Raw genomic sequence first — 21,475 nt, forward strand, 5'->3', positions numbered from 1 at the left:
TGACACATGGCAAAACGGTTTTTTTATATTGGATCCGACATGTTTCATATCGAATTATTGGATATAGGAGATATGGAGCACATGGGCTTTTTAATAGGGAAGCGTCAGTTGTAATTTCTCCGTCTTGAGAAGGTGATTGCCTTATGTGTAAGAACAATATTGCTCACTAGGGAGATAAATGAAGGGAGTACCCGTCTGGACAGCCCCAGATGGCGGTTTGATGATTCTTTTTTCACATCCTCCATTTGTCCTCAAAAAAGTTGCCGCTTGTACTATCGGCGTGCGAAGTTCCCGCGAGAAAGACACACTCTCCCGAAGCCTGTGCGCATGAAGTTAAGCCTGGGCTATAATTTACAGCAAACGTGTTGGCCCACTGCTTGACAAGCTCCCGCGGCTAACTGCGCGGAAAATTCAAGTTTTTGCAGCAGCCACACGTCGTGATGTGGACATGCTATAGAGCACAGCATGACTCTTACTACGCCTTCGCAGCGTTTGGTACGTTTACTAAGTGATCGAATGAACACATGAAGGCGGACAGCTAGTAGTTAAGTGCATCAAAAGAGGACGCTGGTTGTAAAGCAGGGGCCCACGCTAAGGCAGGTATTCTGACAGCGTAATCTTTTGCTTTTTCCCCGCAGCGAGTACGTGCTGATTCCGGAATTGCATTTACGAATACTGCGGCACATGGCGAGGCGTCTCAAGAACATGAAGCCCGCCAGGTATGCATGAATTCAATACGCATGTCATATCGAATAGCGCCTGTTAAGTCAACAGAAACTCCCGAATGATTTTCTGCTTTACGTGGCGCGGATAGCTTGATGCACTTTCTTTGATATAGATAAAAAACACCCTATGGAAATCTGCGATGTATTGATTGATGCTCGTTTACTATAATAAATGCAGTACGTCGACGGCGGCGAAGCGTTATTCGTTGTTGCTTCAGTTATGAAGTGACTTACTACAGCTATATTCATGTGAGCGGCTCACTTCAAGACCCCCCCCCCTCTTGCCGGCAGACAACACGAGGAAAATAGGATAGTCTAGTTCTGACACACAGACACACACACACACACAACAGTTACAAAGTAGAAATGATCTGAATAAGCGCTAAAGTACTGAAGTGCTCGGAAAATAGGCGGGGTTCGTGCGAAATTTATTAGTGCATCCTGAAACACCATTTCTTATTGGAAGAAAAATGTTACACTACAGTTCATGCTTGCACAGCTAGCCAAACTCCTGTTAGAACGGTTGTGTAGGGAGAAGGGCGTCAGAAGTCTTCCAGATGATAAGCAATACTAGTGGCACTTGCAATATTAGTCATGTGTTGGTTATGTCATTATATAGTGAGAATGCAGCAGATAAAGGAATAATTGACAACTCCCTGTGTTGCAGAAACAGCGAGCTGCTCTACACGGTATTTCTCGCCAGCTATGGGGGCTTTTACCTTATGGCTCGGATGGCAGGCGCTGAACACGAGTAAGTATAGGTGTGATATAATATTTCGCGCTTTTAGCAGTTTCATCAGCCCAAATCACCACGTTTTCTTCATATTGAATAACCCACTGGTTAGTCTACATAACATCCAATAAGTGATCACTGCCTCACAGCAAGTGTTTCTGTTGCGCGAATCTTACACCGCAATTATGAGAGCGGTATTATTACTCATAACTTCCATGTGTATTCCCTTCATCGTGTCGTGACGCAACAGCTTGTTATAAAAATCCGTGAGTGTTAGCTGATCGTTTTTCTGTTTTTTCAACGCATACGCGATGTAGATGACCGTGATGTTAACTCCTGAACCAACTCCTTGTGCAGACGCCGTAATTCGCTGACCTAAACAATGGCTTTAGGATGTTGCACAAACCGGAACACTGTGCAGGAGTGGGGCTTGCTTCTAGTCCGCGCTGATTGCTGTTAACCATGCTTGCGCAAATACCAACCGCGGTTATTTTGTTGATGCTTCTGGCACCCGACAACAGGGCCGTACATCTTAAGTTTCCCGCTGCGACTTAAATCAAGAAAGCGGCTGACAAATGGAATAGCACACTATAGTGTAAAGTTTGTAAACAGGGATAAGGTGCCTCAGAAAGGCTGGCCAACGTTCCGATAAGAGGACCTATCTTCGTCAAAGGCGGAATCGTCATCCTCGGCATGTTATCTTTAAAGGGTTAGTGAAGTGACGTCACGTGCGTATCTCCCTTTATAACCAACAGCCACCGACAAAAACCTCAACTGACGTCACTGCACTAACCCTTCGAAGATAACATGCTGAGGATTAAAAGGTAGCCTTTGACGGAAATAGGTCCTACTATAGAAACTTTGGCCAGCCTTTCTTAGGCAGCTCATCCCTGTTTACAAACTTTATACCAGAGGCCGTTGCAACTTAGACACCTATTGCTTCCCGACGACCTCATTACATCAATTGCGATTAATATGTATGCCATAAGAAAGGTCTGACCGAGCTTGTTGCGACACATAATTTTGAGCGGCCATGAAAAGGCTGGGCACACAAATACATCTATATCTATGTGTCCGACCTTTTTCATCGTTTAGTGCTATTTGCGCCTTTTGCAATTGTGAAATGCGCTTGCGCTATACCGCTGGTACTAAAAGCCTCCAAGGCACGGTGGTTGCCATGCAAACTTCGCGGAAGGAAAAAATAAACAGAACTCAAGCTTAATGGGGTGCTACGGCGCGTCGTTTCTACTCCACGATTATCGGTTTGAAACGCTCGTCACCCATTAGCACGTGTTGCCTCTCCTTTAAACATCTTTCAACATGAAAGTAAGGTCGAATTTCGCTCCATACCATAAGGGAAGCGTTTTTGACAGCACTGCTCATTTGTGCGACTGCCTGGGAAGGGACGCGCAGCTGTGCGTGCTGTCCAGCATGGTGATCGTGACGTCGGCCGTGACGCTTGAGCAGCGGCAGACGGGAAAAGAAGCAGGAGCCACCGACTGCTGGGGTCCGTTCCCGTGGCACGTGGTTCTGCTGTTCGGAGCCGTCCAGGTCATCAGCAACGTCCTTGAGGCACGTGAACATTTAATGGGAACTCGCAGACTATTGCTAGCTGTTTGCTTGGCTCGGCCGAGAGAGGCGATGCGACACGCGAAACAGTATCCAGCGATGCAGTCTTAATCCAGGAGTTCGAGAAAGGCATTGCTACCTCAAAGAAATCGCCAATACGGTAAATTTCGGGTACCGCACAACAGCATCTCGCCAGGTGAAGGTACATTACGTACACTGTAAACGGAAATCACTCCGAGGTGGGAGTATACTGCTTGTCCTCTAGCGACCCCCCGGTTCGGAGTTTATTATGCTCCGTATGATCGGAGTAGAATTTTTACTCCGTACGAGCGGAATTATTGCGTGGAATTGTGGGAGTTTTTTTCTGTCTTTTCTTTATTTTTTGCTTTGCAATTGACGGAGTTTTTTCGAGGTGCAACGGGAGTATAAAAAGAGGCATCGACGTGAGTTAGCGCGAACATGTTTACATGCAGAGGCTGCTGGTCAAATTTCGAATTATGCACACGACACTGCGTCAAATTCGACGAAACAAGTCAATGAAAGCACACATATCATGACGTACATAAACATTTCAGAAACGCCCAATGCAGAAATTTGAAAGACATCCAATGTACACGCGATACTCAAGAAGCAACGGTGCCAGTATATATAGCCACGATACTGTGTGCCCCGAAACCGCCTAGGGAGCAGCTGTGCTGTTTTCAAAATTACGACTCACATGCTTGGTCATACGAGATCTGCCTCTCTGAAATTAACAAAATACCTTAATCAACACAAAACTGTTAGTTCAATATAGTGAGAAAAAAAGTTAATGGCGTACTTTTTCAAAATTATCATGCCATTCTGTGAGTGCTGAAGCGACTTCGCACACTGCCGGCGTTCGCGGCCAAAAAGTAGTGCGTTAGTTATACAGTAAGCAAGAAAACTAAGTGCATGTGCTGGATAGCAAAATTAAATTTTTGCGATATAGTGGTAGCGTAGCAAGAAATTATTACATCTGAGCATGACCCGCAGCAGCCGACGTAACACCGAAAAATGCGCAGTCATACATTTTATACGCCGCACTACTTTCTCTGCGTCCAAGCAATCTGTCTCGGTTGCGAAAAGGAGCTACATCGCTGATCTGTCGAGTGAATCCCTAAACTCGGAGCCAGCAGGCATGTGTCTAAATTAGTGTCTCGGATAGAGCGTAATGTTAATGCAATATCGGAAGCATCGACGTGACCAAAACCTATATGCGCGATAACAATTCGATTCACATCGCTCAATAAGAAGCTTTATTTTCAGTACGCATACTTATGTCCTACCGTTTTTCTTCGGGCGAGGATATCCGTTCACAGATACATAAAAACAGTTGCTTGCACTCCGGTCTTTCTCACTGGCAACACAGCACCGCAACGAACTTGGGTTACGCCATTCATGCGCGACTAGCACGGATGTCGTCGCTCAAACAGTGCCTGCTGTTGCCATTGCTACGCGGTCCTTTCAAACACTACACTGGACGTTGTCAGCGTGCACTCAAAAGGACATAGAAGTCGCATTTCACGTGCTGAATAACACAAGACAGGGTGACGCAGCAAGAAAACACAGCCAGAACGTGAGCCGACATCACGAGCCAGTGAGCAGCTTCGAGGTATACACTGTAAACGGAAATAACTCCGACGTGGGAGTATAACGCTTGTCCTCTAGCGACCCCCCGGTTCGGAGTTTATTATGCTCCGTATGATCGGAGTAGAATTTTTACTCCGTGCGAGCGGAATTTTCGCGTGGAATTATGGGAGGTATTTTTTGTATCTTTTCTTTCTTTTTTGCTTTGCAATGGACGGAGTTTTTTTGAGGTGCAACGGGAGTATAAAAAGAGGCATCGATCGCGTCAGTTTGCGCGAACATCTTTACATACAGAGGCTGCTGGTGAAATTTCGAAATATGCACACGAGACCGCGTCAAATTCGACGAAACCAGTCAATGAAAGCACATATATCATCACATACATAAACATTTCAGAAACGCCCAATGCAGAAACTTGAAAGACATCCCACGTACACGCGATACCCAAGAAGCAACGGTGCCAGTATATATAGCCACGATACTGTGTGCCTCTAAACCGCCTAGGGAGCAGCTCTGCTTCTTTCAGAATTACGACTCCCATGCTCGTTCATACGAGATGTGCCTCTCTGATATTAACAGAATACCTTAATCAACACAAAACTGTTAATTCAGAATAGTGAGAGAAAAAAGTTAATGGCGTAAATTTTCACAATTAGCATGCCATTCTGAGTGCTGGAGCGACTTCGCACACTGCCGGCGTTCGCGGCCAAAAAGTAGTGCGTTAGTTACAGTAAGCAAGAAAAATGTAAGTGCGTCTGCTTCATAGCAAAATTAAATTTTTGCGATATAGTGGTAGCGTAGCAACAAATTATTACGTGTGAGCATGACCCGCAGCAGCCGACGTAACACCGAAAAATGCGCAGTCATACATATTATACACCGCACTACTTGCTCCGCGTCCAAGCAATATCTCTCGGTTATGAAAAGGAGCTACATAGCTGATCTGTCGAGTGAATGCTTAAACTCGGAGCGAGCAGGCATGCGTCTAAATCAGTGTCTCGGATAGAGCGTAATGTTAATGCAATATCGGAAGCAATGACGTGACCAAAACCTATATGCGCGATAACAATTCGATGCACATCGCTCAATAAGAAGCTTTATTTACAGTACGCATACTTATGTCCTACCGTTTTTCTTCGGGTGAAAATATCCGTTCGCAGATACATAAAAACAGTTGCTTGCACTCCGATCTTTCTCACTGGCAACACAGCACCGCAACGAACTTGGGGTACGCCATACATGTGCGACTAGCACGGACGTCGTCGCTCGAACAGTGGCTGCTGTTGCCATTGCTACGCGGTCCTTTCAAACATTACACCAGACGTTGTCAGCATGTACCCAAAAAGACATAAAAGTCGCATTTCACGTACTGAACAACACAAGCCAGGGTCACGCAGCACGAAAACACAGTCAGAACCTGAGCCGACATCACGAGCCAGTGAGCAGCTTCGAGGTATACCTAAGCCTTTTTCCGCACTTGAAAACGTTGCTCTTGCATTCATCGTTGTCAGCAAAGTGATCAGAGCAAACGTACTTGAAGCTGAGAAACAGCGAGCTTCAGGCATGCCTATAACACTTTCTGGAAGGAAATACGGGAAACAAATTGGCGAAACGCTGTCACGGAACGACACTTCACAAATGTAAACAAACCGTCAGCCATGAGCACTGCCGACTCCGCCGAATGCGCCCGGTCGCTGGCGAGGCGCACAGCCTCATGGGAAGCGCCACGTGACCAAGCTCTTTCGGCGGAGGGGAGTTTTTAAAACTCCCTATCGGAGTTTCACGGGAGAACAAGATTTTTAAGCGGAGTATAATCGCGTCATGTCGCCCTAATACTCCCGCAGCCAGCCAGCGGAGTGAAACGAGGGAATGGCGCTGTTTTGCTCCCATACATCGGAGTAAATACTTGAGGAGGGGAGGTTTTAGGGTACATCACCTGTTAAAAACTCCCAGGTGGGTTTATTTTCGTTTACAGTGTACCTAAGCCTTTTTCCGCACTTGAAAACGTGGCTCTTGCAATCATCGTTGTCAGCAAAGTGATCACAGCTAATGTACGTGAAGCTGAGATACAGTGAGCTTCAGGCATGCCTATAGCACTTTCTGGAAGGAGATACGGGAAACAAATTGACGAAACGCTGCCACGGAACGACACTTCACACACGTAAACAAACCGTCAGCCATGAGCACTGCCCGCTCCACCGAACGCGCCCGGTCGCTGGCGAGGCGCACAGCCTCATGGGAAGCGCCACGTGACCAACCTCTTTCGGCGGAGGGGAGTTTTTAAAACTCCCTGTCGGAGTTTCACGGGAGAACAAGATTTTTAAGCGGAGTAAAATCGCGTCATGTCGCCTTAATGCTCCCGCAGCTAGCCAGCGGAGTGAAACGAGGGGATGGCGCTGTTTTGCTCCCATACAATGGAGTAAATATTTGAGGAGGGGAGGTTTTAGGGTACATCACCTCTTAAAAACTCCCGGGTGGGTTTATTTTCGTTTACAGTGTAATATGAAATGGGCACTCCACGGAAGAGAATGTGCGTTTTCAGCAGTCATAAAAGTTACATTGCGCAGCTATAGTTCCAGAGCCTTGCCGGCGTCTAAAATCATATATATATATATATATATATATATATCCTTGTTCTAAACAGCGGCCTAGCACCGTATGCTAGGATAGGTGTGTGTGTGTGTGTGTGCGTGCGTGCGTGTGTGTATAAGTTCCTTGTTCTAAACAGCGGCCTACCACCATATGTTAGAATAGATTCTTGTGTTTTATGTGCCAAATCCACGAGCTCACTGTGAGGTACGCCGCTGTGCTTGAATACAGATTTAATTTTGCCTACCTGTGGTTTTCAAACGTGCGTACAACGCGTGGCGCACGGGCGTTTTTGCATTCTGCCACTGTCGGTAATGCGGCCGGCGCGCCCGAGATCGAACCCGCAACTTCGGACTCTCAGCACAACGCCGGAGGTGCATGAAGGTGCTACGACGGGCGAAGTACCAGCTGCGCTAGATGTAAATCGCAAAAATGCGCAGCTTTTTTGGTTAGGCTACTCGCTTAAGCGAACGTTTATTTTATTTTTGACCACTGCAAAGGACTTCCAGGAAGTCGGCATTTTTCTACCTCGTAATTCAACACAGATCTCCCTCGCAACTCCATCGACCTTCGCGCTACAAAGGTCCTTACCGTTTTCTGGTTGTACGTAAGTGCGACAGCGCCACCTAACTTTTGTTTACAATGCACAATGCATAATAAATGCTTAATGATCGAAGGAACAGAATGTTGAACTTTTTCAAGTTACCGCGTGCGGGAGGATTTGTTGCAGCCCCATCACTGCGTTTCCCATTGTAGAGTCTACAAAACTGAAACAAAGTCATTCTTTGTTTTTAATCACATTGGGTACGGATTTCATGACGCCAGGTCGAGACATCGACATCGACCTGGCGTCACAGAGACATCGAGAGGCAATAATACGAAATAATTTGCCTGTAAGGCGCCTAGTGGCTGAACACAATGTGATAAGTTGGCCGGGACATCCAAACTTAATGACTGCAGGAGATGGAACATGTTTTTTCGCAGAACGAGGGCCTGCATTCGCAAAACGCTCTTGCGCAAGAATTGCTCGTAAAAGAAAATTTCAGGCAATCCTGACGCAGGGAACATTAATGGCGAAGGCGGCCTACCATAGAGAAAGAGCGCTTACGAACAAGATGCTTAGTGAATTACCAGTTTACGCATAAGGAAGTCATATGTAGGAAGCACCAGAAGTCTACACTTACGCTAGTATAGAATCTTGGGAACATCTTAAATTGTGGAGTTAAACGTGCCAGTGCTGTAAAGTGGGATATGAGGGCGTTATACCGTATTTGGGCACATCTCAAATTGTGGAGTTAAACGTGCCGATACTGTACAATGGGCTATGAAGGCGTCATACCGTATTAACCCATGTGAGGCCGCACCCGTGAAGGGGCCGCAGCACCCAACTTGGCCATCCCAAAGCTTGTCAACAAAATTGCAACCGAGAAGCAATCGCGTTGGGTGAGCGGATGGCGAGTGCACTCACTGGCAAACTTTTTCACGCCTTTACTAGGTGGCGAAACCTGCGCTTATGCCTCTCATGGAGAAAGGATGAATTATGACCTTCGGAGCGCAGCCACGACGGACTCCTCTGTGCTCCCTCGTGGCACGCTGCGTGAACGAATGGATGAAAAAGAATTGTTGAAATGAAAAAGATAGTGTTTGATGCTAAGCTTCTGGGCGATTACGGATCATTACTACCGATTTTGTACTCGTAGTCAGAAAAACTAGACAAGATGAGCCGGTCCCGTGTAAGACCCACATCTCCTCAAAATCAGGGGAGAAAATTGTGGCGCTTACGCTACTCTAATGGATATATAATGGAAGTCTTGGGATGATTTCTCACCACCGGAGGTTCCTTAACGTGCACCCAAAGCACGCGACACGAGCTCTCCTGCATTCCGACTCACTTCTGAACGCCACCCCCGCCGCAGCTGCCCTATCCGCGACCTCGATTGTGTCCAACGCTACAGCTACTGAGCCACAGAGGCGGATATAAGCGCATCTACTATCTTTTGCAACGATACAAAGTCAAAAGTACGCACTAACTGGTCGAATCGGTACACGTTGATGATTATACGCAGTGCAGAACTAAAGCCAGATGACGAAGGAAGAAATTCAGCTCTCGTGCTGTTTGAATTCTCTCTTCTCTCTGTACCTGTGGTTTCGTGCTTCGCATATCCATAAAAAAAACCTGTGATTTCAATGTTCCTACACAGTTCACCCATTTGTTCCTTATTGTTGTTGATAGTGTTCACATGAATATTCTGTGAGCTTATCTACAGTGCGGGTTGGCCGTGAATCAGGTAATAAATGAAACGGACCAGAATGAATTAACATTTGGAAGCTGTCGCTTAGAGATAAAACAGTAGGCTGCGGGAAAATGAACTCAAAAAAGAAACAAAATGTACGCAAGGCCCTGAATTAAAGAGAAATTGAAACAAAAATAATCAGTCTTACAGGGCAGTCGACTAATTGCGGTGAGATAATTCTGGACTGTGGCGCAAAGGTTTCTGTGACTGCATCCAAGACTCCGAAAGGCATGACTACAAGGGATAGATAAATTTATACCAAGACTATGGAGCTGAATTTTTAACGATGTTTCTCTTATTACTGTGTATCTCTCTTTAATCTTTCGTTTTCGTATTTGTCGGCACGGGGAGTTCAAGCGGTATGAATTATCGTCTCTCCCATCAATATGTATCCCTTGACTTCGTCGTTTTGCTGACTGTGGCGGGTGGTGACCTGCAGGGAAACAACACGATTGCGGTGTCCTTCCACATGTCGTTCTGGGTGCACCTGTCCCCGCTCATGGTGCAAATCGTGCTGGCCGTCGTCGCTACGCTGCTCGCCGAGACGATGAACAACGCCGCGCTCAGCCGCATACTGATGCCCCTCACCGTCAACGTGGTACGCCGTCCCTCGAGCATTTGCAAAGAGGAGCACGTTCTGAGAGCAACGTATAAATGAGTTTATTTTTGATTCATTGGCACCGCCATTTTGAGCAGACTTCACGAGCAGTTCTTCGGTTTGCAACGCAGCGCATCCGTGCAGCCATTTCATGTATATGGATCATATTTTCTTACGTGTAATAGAATATGGCCGTGCTTGCAGCCAAAAGTGGCCCCACTCGAACACTGAATAGGTCGAAGAAGCGGGCATTATCTAATCAAAAAAACAAAACGCACAGTACACTTATTAGCAAAATTCATTTAATTAACTTTCTAATGCGATTGGCATTATTCGGGAAGTTCACCCAGTTTGCGGTATGCCTCTCTGTTTGTATCTAAACTCTATTACGCGAACTTGGATAGCTGGGCAGCTTGTGGTATACACTTGGGGTCTCTAAAGCTTTTGGTCAGAGGACCGAATTGGTGACCAGTGGTGGTGCCGAGGGCCAGGAAATAAATAAGTAAGTAAGCGTCCTTCAGAAGCCATCTCACGATGAATGTCGACGTTAATCCATCGAAGCAGTGTAGCGACACTCCGTGTTACAAACGCCGAAACGTGTATGCAGCCGGCCTCCTCTCTCGCGCTTCTTACTGCGCACGCCGCATCATTTAGTACCGGTACCGTAAAGTCCTCGCGTGGTGCGGGTTCGGTCCTGCGAAGCGCCGGAGGAGTTTATAGGACCATTTTTTTTGTAATTCTACAGCAACGCATCCCCAGTTTCTAGTTACTCTTGTTAACGTCAAAGAGGTTCGCTGAAGAGCGGCACACACATACTCGCTAATACACAGTGATCCAAATTGGCAACAAGGACATTCATTGAACAGCTGCGCACAGGTACACAGTGCCACATGCCCAGTGAACCAAGTTGGCGTGAAGGTTGCTTTCGAATCACACAGAAGCTCCGATGCGCTACCTGGAGAAATTGCCAACTTTAGCCTCATTCTTTTCGTCAACGGGCAACCCTGTGCTTCTCCGAACTCGCTCGGCAACAGGCGTTACTATGGAAATAATGTTTATTTTTGTTCTCCTCAAATGAAGCAGTCGGTTGTTTTTTGAGCTGTCATAATTTCCTTAATACTTGGTGCTGAAACCTGGGAGAAACGATCGATTTTACCGTTGAGGCAACGAGGTCAACAGGCATGTACACCACAACGAGCACGGGGAAAACCAGCAATGATACTCAGGTAGAAAATGGTCGACGAGGCGCGCCTTCTACAACAAGGCCTTGAGACACCACACCCAACCGAAAACGAGACTACGACTCAAAACCCGTCGCGGTAAGCGAATTGTAAACACTGATGCCACGATGGAACGGCTCAAACTGAAAAGAAGTGCACTGAGAAATCAAGTGACTAAACTGATTTCATGATCATGTCTCTGCTATCGTACGCTTCCGCGCTTTTCAGCCACTCGACTAGGTTGGCCTTTAAGCCGTATGCAAACTCCGGATACCCCTCGCTGTGTTTCTTGCCTGTGCTTCTAAACTGTTGCCGAAAAGCTTCGGCTGAAAGGCGGTATTTCTTCAAGAGACTAGCCTTAACTTTTGCATAATCATATGCATCCTGTACACCCATTCTGGCGATTACTTCCGCCGCCTCACATGGCATCATAACAGCAACCGCTGTGGCCATGTACTCGGGCCGAAGTTCATCTTCTCACAAGTCCTTTCAAAATTGCTTAGGAACAAGCCTATGTCGGTCCCGACCTCAAATGGCTTTAATAGCCCGTCCATGCGTTATGATTCTGCCTCACTTGATCGTCCCAGAGCCCCTTCACTTCCTTGAGACAACTCCAAACGCTTGCTTTCAAGTTCCAGTTGCATTTTTCTTAACTCGCGATCTTTATCGCATACCTCTCTCTCTCTGTGTCTCGTTCTTCTCTCTCTCGTTCTTCTCTGTCCCGTTCTTCTCTTTCTCTTTTTCATTTCTCTCTCTTTTTGAGAAGTTCCAATCCCGTTTCAATTTATTCCTTACTGGCCTGATCGAAAATCAGCTCGAATAATTCTGATTTTAGCATTTCCTTGCGTGCATCTAGGCCCAGTTCCTCACCAACAATCAACAACTCGTCTGTCAGCAGTGTCCTTAACTCCATGATTGCTGCTTTACTGCCTTGATCCTGCTCTAAATCTAGCTAGGGAAACACAACCTAGCTAACACTCAACAATCTAACTTCCCTACTGTTCTAAACAGAACAACCACAAAATGAAGCCTTGAGAGTCAAAGCAAGAACCAAGCACTCGCCGCAGTCACAGCACCACGTCGCGAAGTACATCTCACCGCTGTCAGCTAGTTGTCAGGATTGGGGGCTCAATCCCATCGCTCATGATCCGTTGTCAAGATTGGAGTCCGGCATGCATTCGAAGGTAGCTGGCCCATGCCGTCGCCCAACTTAACCACGCTGAGGACGTTGATGAAGGGAAGGACTGCTTCTCATCGAGAATGAGGAATATGTATTTTTTTTTTACATGCAGTTCATCAGTCTAACATGACTGCGAGAGAAAGTACGTCAGTCTAACGCGACTGCTTGAGAGAGTGTCTCAGTCTAACATGACTGCTTTAGAAAGTGTGTCGAGCATTCGCACAACAATGGCTTATAAGCACTCGCCCCCCCCCCCCCCTTGATTCCAATGGGACGGAAAACGTTCGTCCAGACATTGTAAACAGGCCGCCTATCCCCGGAACCGGTTACACACACACACACAGGTGCAATGGTCCGGAGCCGATGTTAGAGGGGCTTCGTAGAAATCGGAGCCGACCGGGTAGCGCACCCGGGTAGCACATTCTCTTGCGTCTTGGTCGGCGCGTGGAAAGGAGCCTTCGTCGGCGTTCCCGCGGCAACTCCCCCACTCATAGCAGAACAGGGGGGCGTTGTCGTGTTGCGCACAAAGCCTGCTTCATGGAACTCCTTCAGTCAAACGGCGACGAGGCTAGAGCGTAACGGTGGCGGTTTCAGCACAAAGGCTGCTTCGTCGAATGCATCCTAGCTGAAGCGACAGAGAGTGGAGGATGCGCGTATTGTTCCCGACACAAAGTCGACTTAGTCATGCCGTGGCTAGAGGTCGGCGGCGGAATTCCAAGATGAGGTTGCCACCGCTGACGTAAATGGCTGGCAAACTTGCACTGCAGCTGGCCGTTCTTAACAATACAGGCCTCATTTAGGCCGCGTCTCTGTGGTGGCGATACGTTGTGTCGCTACTTTTCTGCTTTGCTAATCCCAATATTGTCGACATGAATCATCAGATGGGTTTTGCGGTTTTTCTTGCTTGTTCACAGTCATTCATCCGCACCTAGCCGATAACTAATTACAAGACATTGAGACAGTCTCGGAAACTGTACCACTGCTGGCAAAGGATTGTCGTCATTACAACTACAGTATTTCTACGAGGGCGATTTTTGTGCATAGTGTTTTCGTTTCAGTAGTGTACAAACGCATGCCAGTTGATACAGCATTGTCGGCAACAACACATCGCAATCCTAACAGAGAGCGGTCCTGTCGTTTCGTTATACTCTCTACCCTGTGTATTGCGCTACTTCATCTTTGGCAATGTAGAGGTTTAAAAATATGCCTCAAAAGCCACCTCTTGTAAGTTTGTGTGTAGGCCTACTTTAGTAAAATGAGACATATAAATGTTATCCGACTGCGCGTTAGAAAAGCCACCTCATTTCTTAATTTTTTTTGTTTTGTGTGATCGCCGCGATGAAGTAGTAATTAATGTGTTTAGCAGTACGCAATTTATGAACGGCAATAACTACTGTACTGGATACGTGTTAAGTAGGCGTGTTACTTTAAGAGATATCTTCAGGTGCGCACAAGCATTTATGGGCAACATGCTAAGCTTAACTGCCTCCGTGGTTGAGCCTGGTTAATAAATAACTGCAACTGAGCCACCTATAACTCGATAGTGAATCGAACAAATCATCAAGCCCCGAAAAGTACTAAGCGTTTCATCGTTGTTCTTCAAGCGTGGCTAAAAAGCAATCGTAGCAGTTGGTTGCGAGTAATGTATGTGGTAGCTAGCTGGCTATTTCCGTGATGAGCTAATTGCATAGCTGTGACACAGAACACATCGAGCACAAAGACCGTCTAGAAGGACGGAAGGAAATGTTCACGTATTTTCAATATTAGCATATGTGCAAATTCTAAGAACATGTAACGACAGCAAAATGCCGCACAGGGCGCTAAGCAGAACGCACTACATTTGAATGCACGGGAACTGCGTCCCGTTGGTGACACGTTGGACAGGGGCTAATGTAAGTGGTGGACCTAAGGCGTTGTTTCTTTTTTTTTTCGTGAAATGTGGCCGCAGGCCCTATGAGCCAATAATAACCAGATACCTCAGGTGTTCGTCAGCTAAATTGCACCTGTATCTGGAGTTACCCTTTTAACCCGGTAGGTATTGCAGTCTAAAGGGTGTGGGCCGATGCGGAAGATAATGAAATCTAGAAATATGGGCCGATGCTGCTGATAGTCCAGTTTAACAAAGATGTTAGTTAATCCAGAGAAGCACTGGGTATGCGCCACTGCTTATATGCGCCGCTTGTTCTATGATCCTCTTCGACGCCAACTTGGGGCACGTCGTAATGTGGGCTGTTCTCACGGACACGTGCCACTGGATACGTGCCCCAGGGGCCACGGGGGATATTATTTGCCCCGTCAGGTGCCGCTGCTCAACGAACCTCTTTAACGCCAACTTGCCTTGTGGCAGAACTATAGGCTACCTAACCGAGAGCTTGCACGTTCTTTTTTTGTTACTGCAAGTTGGGGAAGAGCGACAGAGAGAGAGAGAGAGGACGCAAACGCTGCTTGCTCTACCCCAACGGTAGAGTGGCCCGGCATTCGGCGCGTTTCTTCAAAGCAGCGAGGGCGTCTGTGCGCCGCGTTGGCGTCGCGCGTGTTGCAGTTTCTTCGTGCCATATGCTATCTGCTGTTAGCTTATGACACACCATTCGTCGCTCTCCGAATTATTCAGCCTGACCATAGCAGTCAAAATATGGGCAGACCCCGAACGGCACTAGTTAGGCACCACTGGGCACGTGCTGCTCTTCTAAGTGATCCCTGCGACTCCAACTTGGGTCAATGGATATCACCGCAAACAACACCGTTTGCTGCACTCAGCATCTGCTCGTAATATTTCGCAAAAGCATTAACTGCTGGTTGCTGAAGAGTTTATTTATTTATTTATTTATTTATTTATTTATTTATTTATTTATTTAGTTAGTTAGTTAGTTAGTTAGTTAGTTAGTTAGTTAGTTAGTTAGTTAGTTAGTTAGTTAGTTAGTTAGTTAGTTAGTTAGTTAGTTAGTTAACTATAGTCCCTGAGCGGAGTATAAGCTTTGAAAACACACCCGTTAAAATTCTTAAAATGCAACATGTGCCGCAAGCTTACTAGCGAACACGTTAGTTTGAGAATTAGTGTTAATTAGTTGAACATGCCTTTCGACTTCGTGTGAAAGTAATGTCCGCCTCTTCATATACTCCCGCTCAATAACAAGAATAATGCTATCTGCCATAGGCGATTTCTAAAATTCCATAAAAAATAAAAAAATCATCACCCCGGATATGTAAACTCCACCTTCTTGGCCACCTCACACGCAAAAAAAGAAAGAAAACGCAGTAGCCAAGCTTCCAAACTTCTGCTCATGATGGTTAATAGAAAAAGAAAAATCTTTAAAGCTACAGGCAAAATTCATAAATGTTCCACTATAAGAAAAAGAAAGCAAATCAAAGCTTTATTGTTGCTTAATGGCACGATTTTCATAGCCCGAAGATCGATCCTTACGACATCACCCTTCAGGAATGGAGATTCTGCAAAACATCGCGAAGCGGCAGCCTAGGAATTATTTGGACATGGATAATAAATTTCAAGTTCGAAGTGCAGGAGCAATGATTGAGCAAATGAGTACGGCCAAAACACACGAGATGGAGGCTTACTCAAGGAAAAGAAGGCTGTAATTCTAGTAGTTGGGATGGAAACTTAGTTTAACGCTATTGTTTTATTGCACAGTTCAAACGCTCCTACGACGAGGTCTTGTTCTCTCATAAATATGTGTCGTTGAAAAGCCATTTTCCCAGTTGCACGACCTCAGACAACTCACTTCATGGCGCAGGCCGCGACTACGCGTGTGCACCCGTTGTACTACGCAATACCCGTGGCCGTGGGAGCCTCGACGAACCTGATTATGCCCATCACACTGCCTTTGGTGGTGCTTCACGAGGCCGCCGAAGTGCCCTTGCGACACCTGGTGGGTAATAATGCACCTGATGCGAGACTACGTAGCCTGAAAAAAAATATTCCCCGACGACTATGATACTTCCTAATGCAAAATGTTTTAACTTCGTGGTATATTGGCTGGCGCTGACAATCTGTCTCGTGCGGCACGTTGCAAACGGTGCGAATTGTGACGCGACTGCCTCGCTAATCGTGACGCGTGGGCGCGATTCACAGCAGCCACCGCAGACAGACCTCTGTTCACGCAGCGGTTTGCTTCCATACACACGACGCGCGCTGCTGTGGCGCCGTCTCGTAACCGTCGTCGCTGTAAAGCCCGTCGTGCGCGGCACTACGCTTCTCACGCTATCGCCATACCCTCCTCCTCTGCTTTCCGCCTCATAGTTCCGCTGCACCCTCCTCCTGCGCTTTCCCCCTCGCGTTCTCTTCGCTATCGCCGTCTGTAGGCTGTTTCACATGGCGCGATTTTCAGTCAGCTACACAACGAATTCCGTCGCTCAGCAACCGCCACGACGTCGTGGGCTCTCCGCGACAGGATTCCAACAAGTTGGTCGCGCCGTCGCTGAGTAGCAGCGATCGGCGCGATGTGGGAGGCGCAATGTGTGACGAAACAAAGCGCCGTCAAAATAGGCGCTTTCCTGTTTTACAGCGTGTTGGTAGCTCTGTGGACCAATGTCGCGCGCCAGTTTTAGCTATGTTTTAATAGGGCCTACCCACCAGAGTTTGCGGCTTAGGAGCTTCATAAACATTTTTCTTTCCAGCCGCTTACACAATTCGTTTAAAAGGAGAAGCTGCAGGCTGTGCAGGTTGGGAGAAGGGCGCCGCTTCAACATAAGGCACGCACCCACTTGATCGCTACCATCGTCAACCTCTTCATCGCTATATATGGCGTCAGCTGCTTATACATGCACACTCAGTAGTAGCTTCTTCTGCAAAAGCAAATACTCATCCAGGAAAAAAAGTTGTGGCTTCCATAGTAACAACGAAACTAGAGTGTACTAAACGGAACCACCTCACCGACACAGCACAAGCCGCACCATCATACTTGCGGTGTTGTGCAGATCTGGAAGCTGTCGTAAAGTCTCAACGCTTTTAAACGTTAAAATATGAGGTACCTAATCTATTATCGAATAATAATAGCATAATTGACTAGTTTCCATGTTGTTTTTATTTAACGATGCAGGCATGGATACTTCGCGAGCAGGAGGCAACCTTGCGCATCGCTACGACGGAAATTGCACTGCCGCAAACGCATGCGAAAACTTTCGGCGAAAATCGCTCTGCGACGTGCGCGGCAGAACGATTTTTTTCGCCCCAATCGCGGCATGTGAAACAGCCTTTTCATCCACGCTCCCCGCTCGCTCTTTAATCCTTTTGCTGCGCTTGTTCGCTCGGTTACGAGGACGCCAAAAGCAACGCGGACGCTCGCTGCAGGAACGTGCGCCTAAAAAAATGCGCAGAAACCGTCGACGATGGTTGTCCATGTAAGCGAATAGCCGAATGCTTCTAGAAAGGCATTCACTTTATTAAATGAATGATGAGCCTGATGACGTTTATTTCCTGCAGACGGATTATTGATGTCGCGTTTCTTGTTTCATGCCAAATCCATAGAGAACAGATCCGTTAACCAGCGCATCTGCGGCAATAGCATAGGTAGGTAACACGTGCACCTCAAGCAGCTATAGTTCGTAGTGTTCGGCGGCAAACGCCGCCGAACTTGAACCTTGCCAAATATGGCCCCTAATGATAAGTGCAAACACAGCGGAAAAAGCGAAACCATGCACCACAAGCACGTAGTAAAGGTGTGTGCGTTGTAGCCCGCACTTTCTGGAAGCTCGTTGCAAGAATGTTTGGGGTATCAATCGTGCACCCATGAGATCGCTTTGTGAGTCTCAGGTATGACCGCGCTAGCTATATTTTGTGGTTCTTCCGCAGCATTGCACAGCCACTGTTCTTCTTCGTTGCTTGCCACCCTTCGCAGAATACATTTCTAAGCACAAATATCAATTGTTTCTCGTTAGCAGGACAATACAGTAGTATATGTTCCTGATTTCCAACGTATTCGAACTGCGGTAGCGACAGCATAATAAAGACAGGCAGCACGAAAGCGCATGTGTCCTGTCTGCAGGCAAATGGTAGCCAGATGTCATGAAATCAATATCGCCATTTGGCAACATAATCAGATTTTTTTAAATGTCACAGGTAGAGGTTTTTATATGTAATACGGCGATGACCATGATAAGATTGTTATTTTAATAACTGAGACTAGACATCTTCTTAAAGCAGTATAGCCACCGTGGCAGGGTGAATTATTCATGAAGCTATGTTAGCATATACTGCATCTTCAGTTTCATCCGGAGCTAGACAAATCGCTGCCTGCAGTAATTGGAGTAGGCAATACTTTGTCTGTTCAAACGATTCTCCCAGTCTTATTTCCGTGGGAGCTGATATACACATGATGTTTTACGGGCGTGAATTTTGCTTAATTTTACTCTGCAAGAAAATTTTGAACTGGATAAATGGAATCTTAGTCTGTCGGCTATGCAACAACGTGAGTAAAAAACAGCACTCATGAGCTATTGGCTTTGATGAATAAATGCGAAGCCAAACATTTCGCTCCCGTATGTTAACCTTAAGTTTTTTTTTCCGATACTTCTATTACCGTAACCAGCACATTGATTAGCTGTGTACGTACAATGGTAGTCTCAGCTATGAGGAGAGCGAGGAGGAACATTTATAAAGATGGCCTTGATTTCGCCAGGGCCTTTATAAAGATAAACCCTCTTCTCAAAAGGCCGACTCTAGGCTTAGGTATCAGTTGTCCGCGCTCGGCTTACCAATTCGTTTCCTTATTTTGGTGTTCTCTTTGTCCTTACTAGTGCGCTGAGTTCCACTAGCTAATATATATTTCGATGAAATACTGGTTTGCCTGCTCCAGTCGGTCCACTTTGCTCGCATTATGACGTTTAACGTTGCTCGTTTCTCTGTACATTTCTCACGAAGGCCAGATTTTGAGCATGAAAATGGCGGCGCAGTTGTTCGCAGGCGTGATCATGAAGACGGCCCTGCTTTTCACGCTCATCCTCTCGATGAACACGACCGGCCGGTTCATCTTCGTGACGTCGCCGACTGTGAAGGCATTCAACAACACCGCCACGGCATCGCGCCATGAAGCGCCCAATTACTGATCGACTGCCGTTGAATGAGCGTTATCGGCTCACCGCGACGTGAGCTTGTTCTTGCGTTTGAGTTTGAACAAAGATTTTGACGAACCGAAAAATGATTTTCGGCGAAAATGAACTACTCGAATGAAGCTCGTGATGTACGATTAGAATTGTGAACTGTGTTAATTGTGAACTTGCGTATGTAAACATTCGAGTGGATCGAGTCTTATTTTTATCGTTTCGTATGCGCCGACCTGTGTTCTACGGCCTACGCCACTGACTTGCTGTATGTGTCTGTAGGCGTCGTGGCGCTGTACGATGCTGCACGACGGTTCCTTTAGTGCGTATGGAGCGCATGTTTTTGGGGATTCATGGAAATACGAAAAAATGTACCACTTGTCCTTTTTTAGAAAAAATTCTTTTGAAGTGACGGCTACAATTGACAGTTCGAATGTAATAATGTTGGAGGAATGGCTTTTAAGAGGTTTGGCTTGAAGTTTTCTGAACATGAAAAACGAAATGCTTCAGCGCAATAGAACAGGTTTTGTTTTTTATCAGGCGTGACGCTGAACCCTCTGTGGCTGGTGACGGCGCTGTTTGGTTGACAGCAGTGGTGAAAGAAGCAATTACTTGTATTTCCAAGTAACGCGTATGCCCGGTGACCAATGGCAGCCTGTTTGATAACATACTTTTCTGAATTTAGGCAACCGCGGGGTGAAATAAACGCTAAGCGATAAATAACTTTCCATAGGGGACTGATTTCACTTGTGAAGGTACAATTGAAGAATCTCTCACACAGACGACGCGAAACGAAGCCCGTTGTTTCTAGTCCACCGTCCACTAAGCCAATGCTAGAAACAAGTACATACCCACTGGCGGTCGTGTATATTAGTTTTGTAGAATTTTCTATTGGGCTAGATGGTAACCCATCATATTTAAATTATCAGGCGCCATTTAGCACTCCCGCATTCATGCTCACACTCATACACGCATACACTCGAGAACAACCCCCCCCCCCCACACACACACGCACAGTGCTGTGTGTGTGCTGGGGTGGGGGAGCACACGAATTTACACTTGTTGGCGTTAAGGGTCATCAGCGATTGCTGCACCTTGCCAAGACACTACTAAAATCATTACGGAAAGCAGTTTGTTCCGATGAGTATTTATAGTGCTGTAGATGACGCAGTCTTCTGCAAACACGCGTACATGGCAGGAGACACTTTTAGGAAAGTCATTATTATGTTAAAAATAACAGACATGAAGACATCCTTGCGGTACACCAGATATTATTGGGAGGGGGCTTTGTTTTTTACGTTATACGTTGTTTTTGACTAAAATCATTCGGGTGCTATTAGGCGAAAATTCTTTATCTAGATTAGAAAGCTAGTGTCGAAGTTGAGCAGTGAAAGTTTTAGCAGCAAGCATCGGTGGTATAATTTATGAAATACCTTTGCAAAATCGAAAGATTGCGTCAGTCTGCACATTGGTGCAAAGGTTAGTTGGCAAGTCGTGAACGAAAAAAGCTGATTGGGTTTCACAAGAGACCCATTTGCGAAAAACACGTTGTCGTTGGTGAAGAAGTGATTACAATCTAAGAAGGCACTAATTTGAGAGTGGATGACTTGTTCCGTTATTTTGCACGGCACGCTCGTTAGTGAGGTGGGTCGATAATTTATTCGCGAATTTCTGTTACCTGTTTTGTAGACGGGAACGACTTTCGCACTTTCCAATCACCCCGCATGGTACCTGAATAGCGTGACTGTGAGAAAAGTAAGGACAAGTATGGTGCAGCCATGTGACTTGTGTTTCTTAGAAGTGTAGAGTACAAAATGAAAATGAAATGAAAAATGATAGCTGAGTCTTCTTGATTATGGATGAAATTCCGTCAGCATAAGATGTGATGCGTAGCATGTGACCTTCA

General features: G+C 46.3%; 1 protein-coding gene across 3 annotated transcripts in view; it reads left to right on the forward strand.

Annotated features, from left to right (window-relative positions):
* The window catches only part of LOC135914918 (uncharacterized), a 76,937-nt gene extending 56,640 nt beyond the window's left edge, over positions 1-20,297 (forward strand). For 2 of the 3 annotated variants that reach the window (XM_070533011.1, XM_070533012.1), the window contains 6 exons: positions 639-719; positions 1,393-1,476; positions 2,862-3,030; positions 9,958-10,116; positions 16,266-16,400; positions 19,423-20,297. In XM_070533011.1, the coding sequence (XP_070389112.1) occupies positions 639-719; positions 1,393-1,476; positions 2,862-3,030; positions 9,958-10,116; positions 16,266-16,400; positions 19,423-19,575 (781 nt within the window). In that variant the 3' untranslated portion in view covers positions 19,576-20,297. The remainder of the gene's footprint in view (positions 1-638; positions 720-1,392; positions 1,477-2,861; positions 3,031-9,957; positions 10,117-16,265; positions 16,401-19,422) is intronic. The other variant, XM_070533013.1, reaches the window with a different exon arrangement.
* Positions 20,298-21,475: the final 1,178 nt, after the last annotated feature.

The sequence above is a fragment of the Dermacentor albipictus genome, chromosome 2 (genome assembly GCF_038994185.2).
Source record: "Dermacentor albipictus isolate Rhodes 1998 colony chromosome 2, USDA_Dalb.pri_finalv2, whole genome shotgun sequence".
NCBI lineage: Eukaryota > Metazoa > Arthropoda > Arachnida > Ixodida > Ixodidae > Dermacentor > Dermacentor albipictus.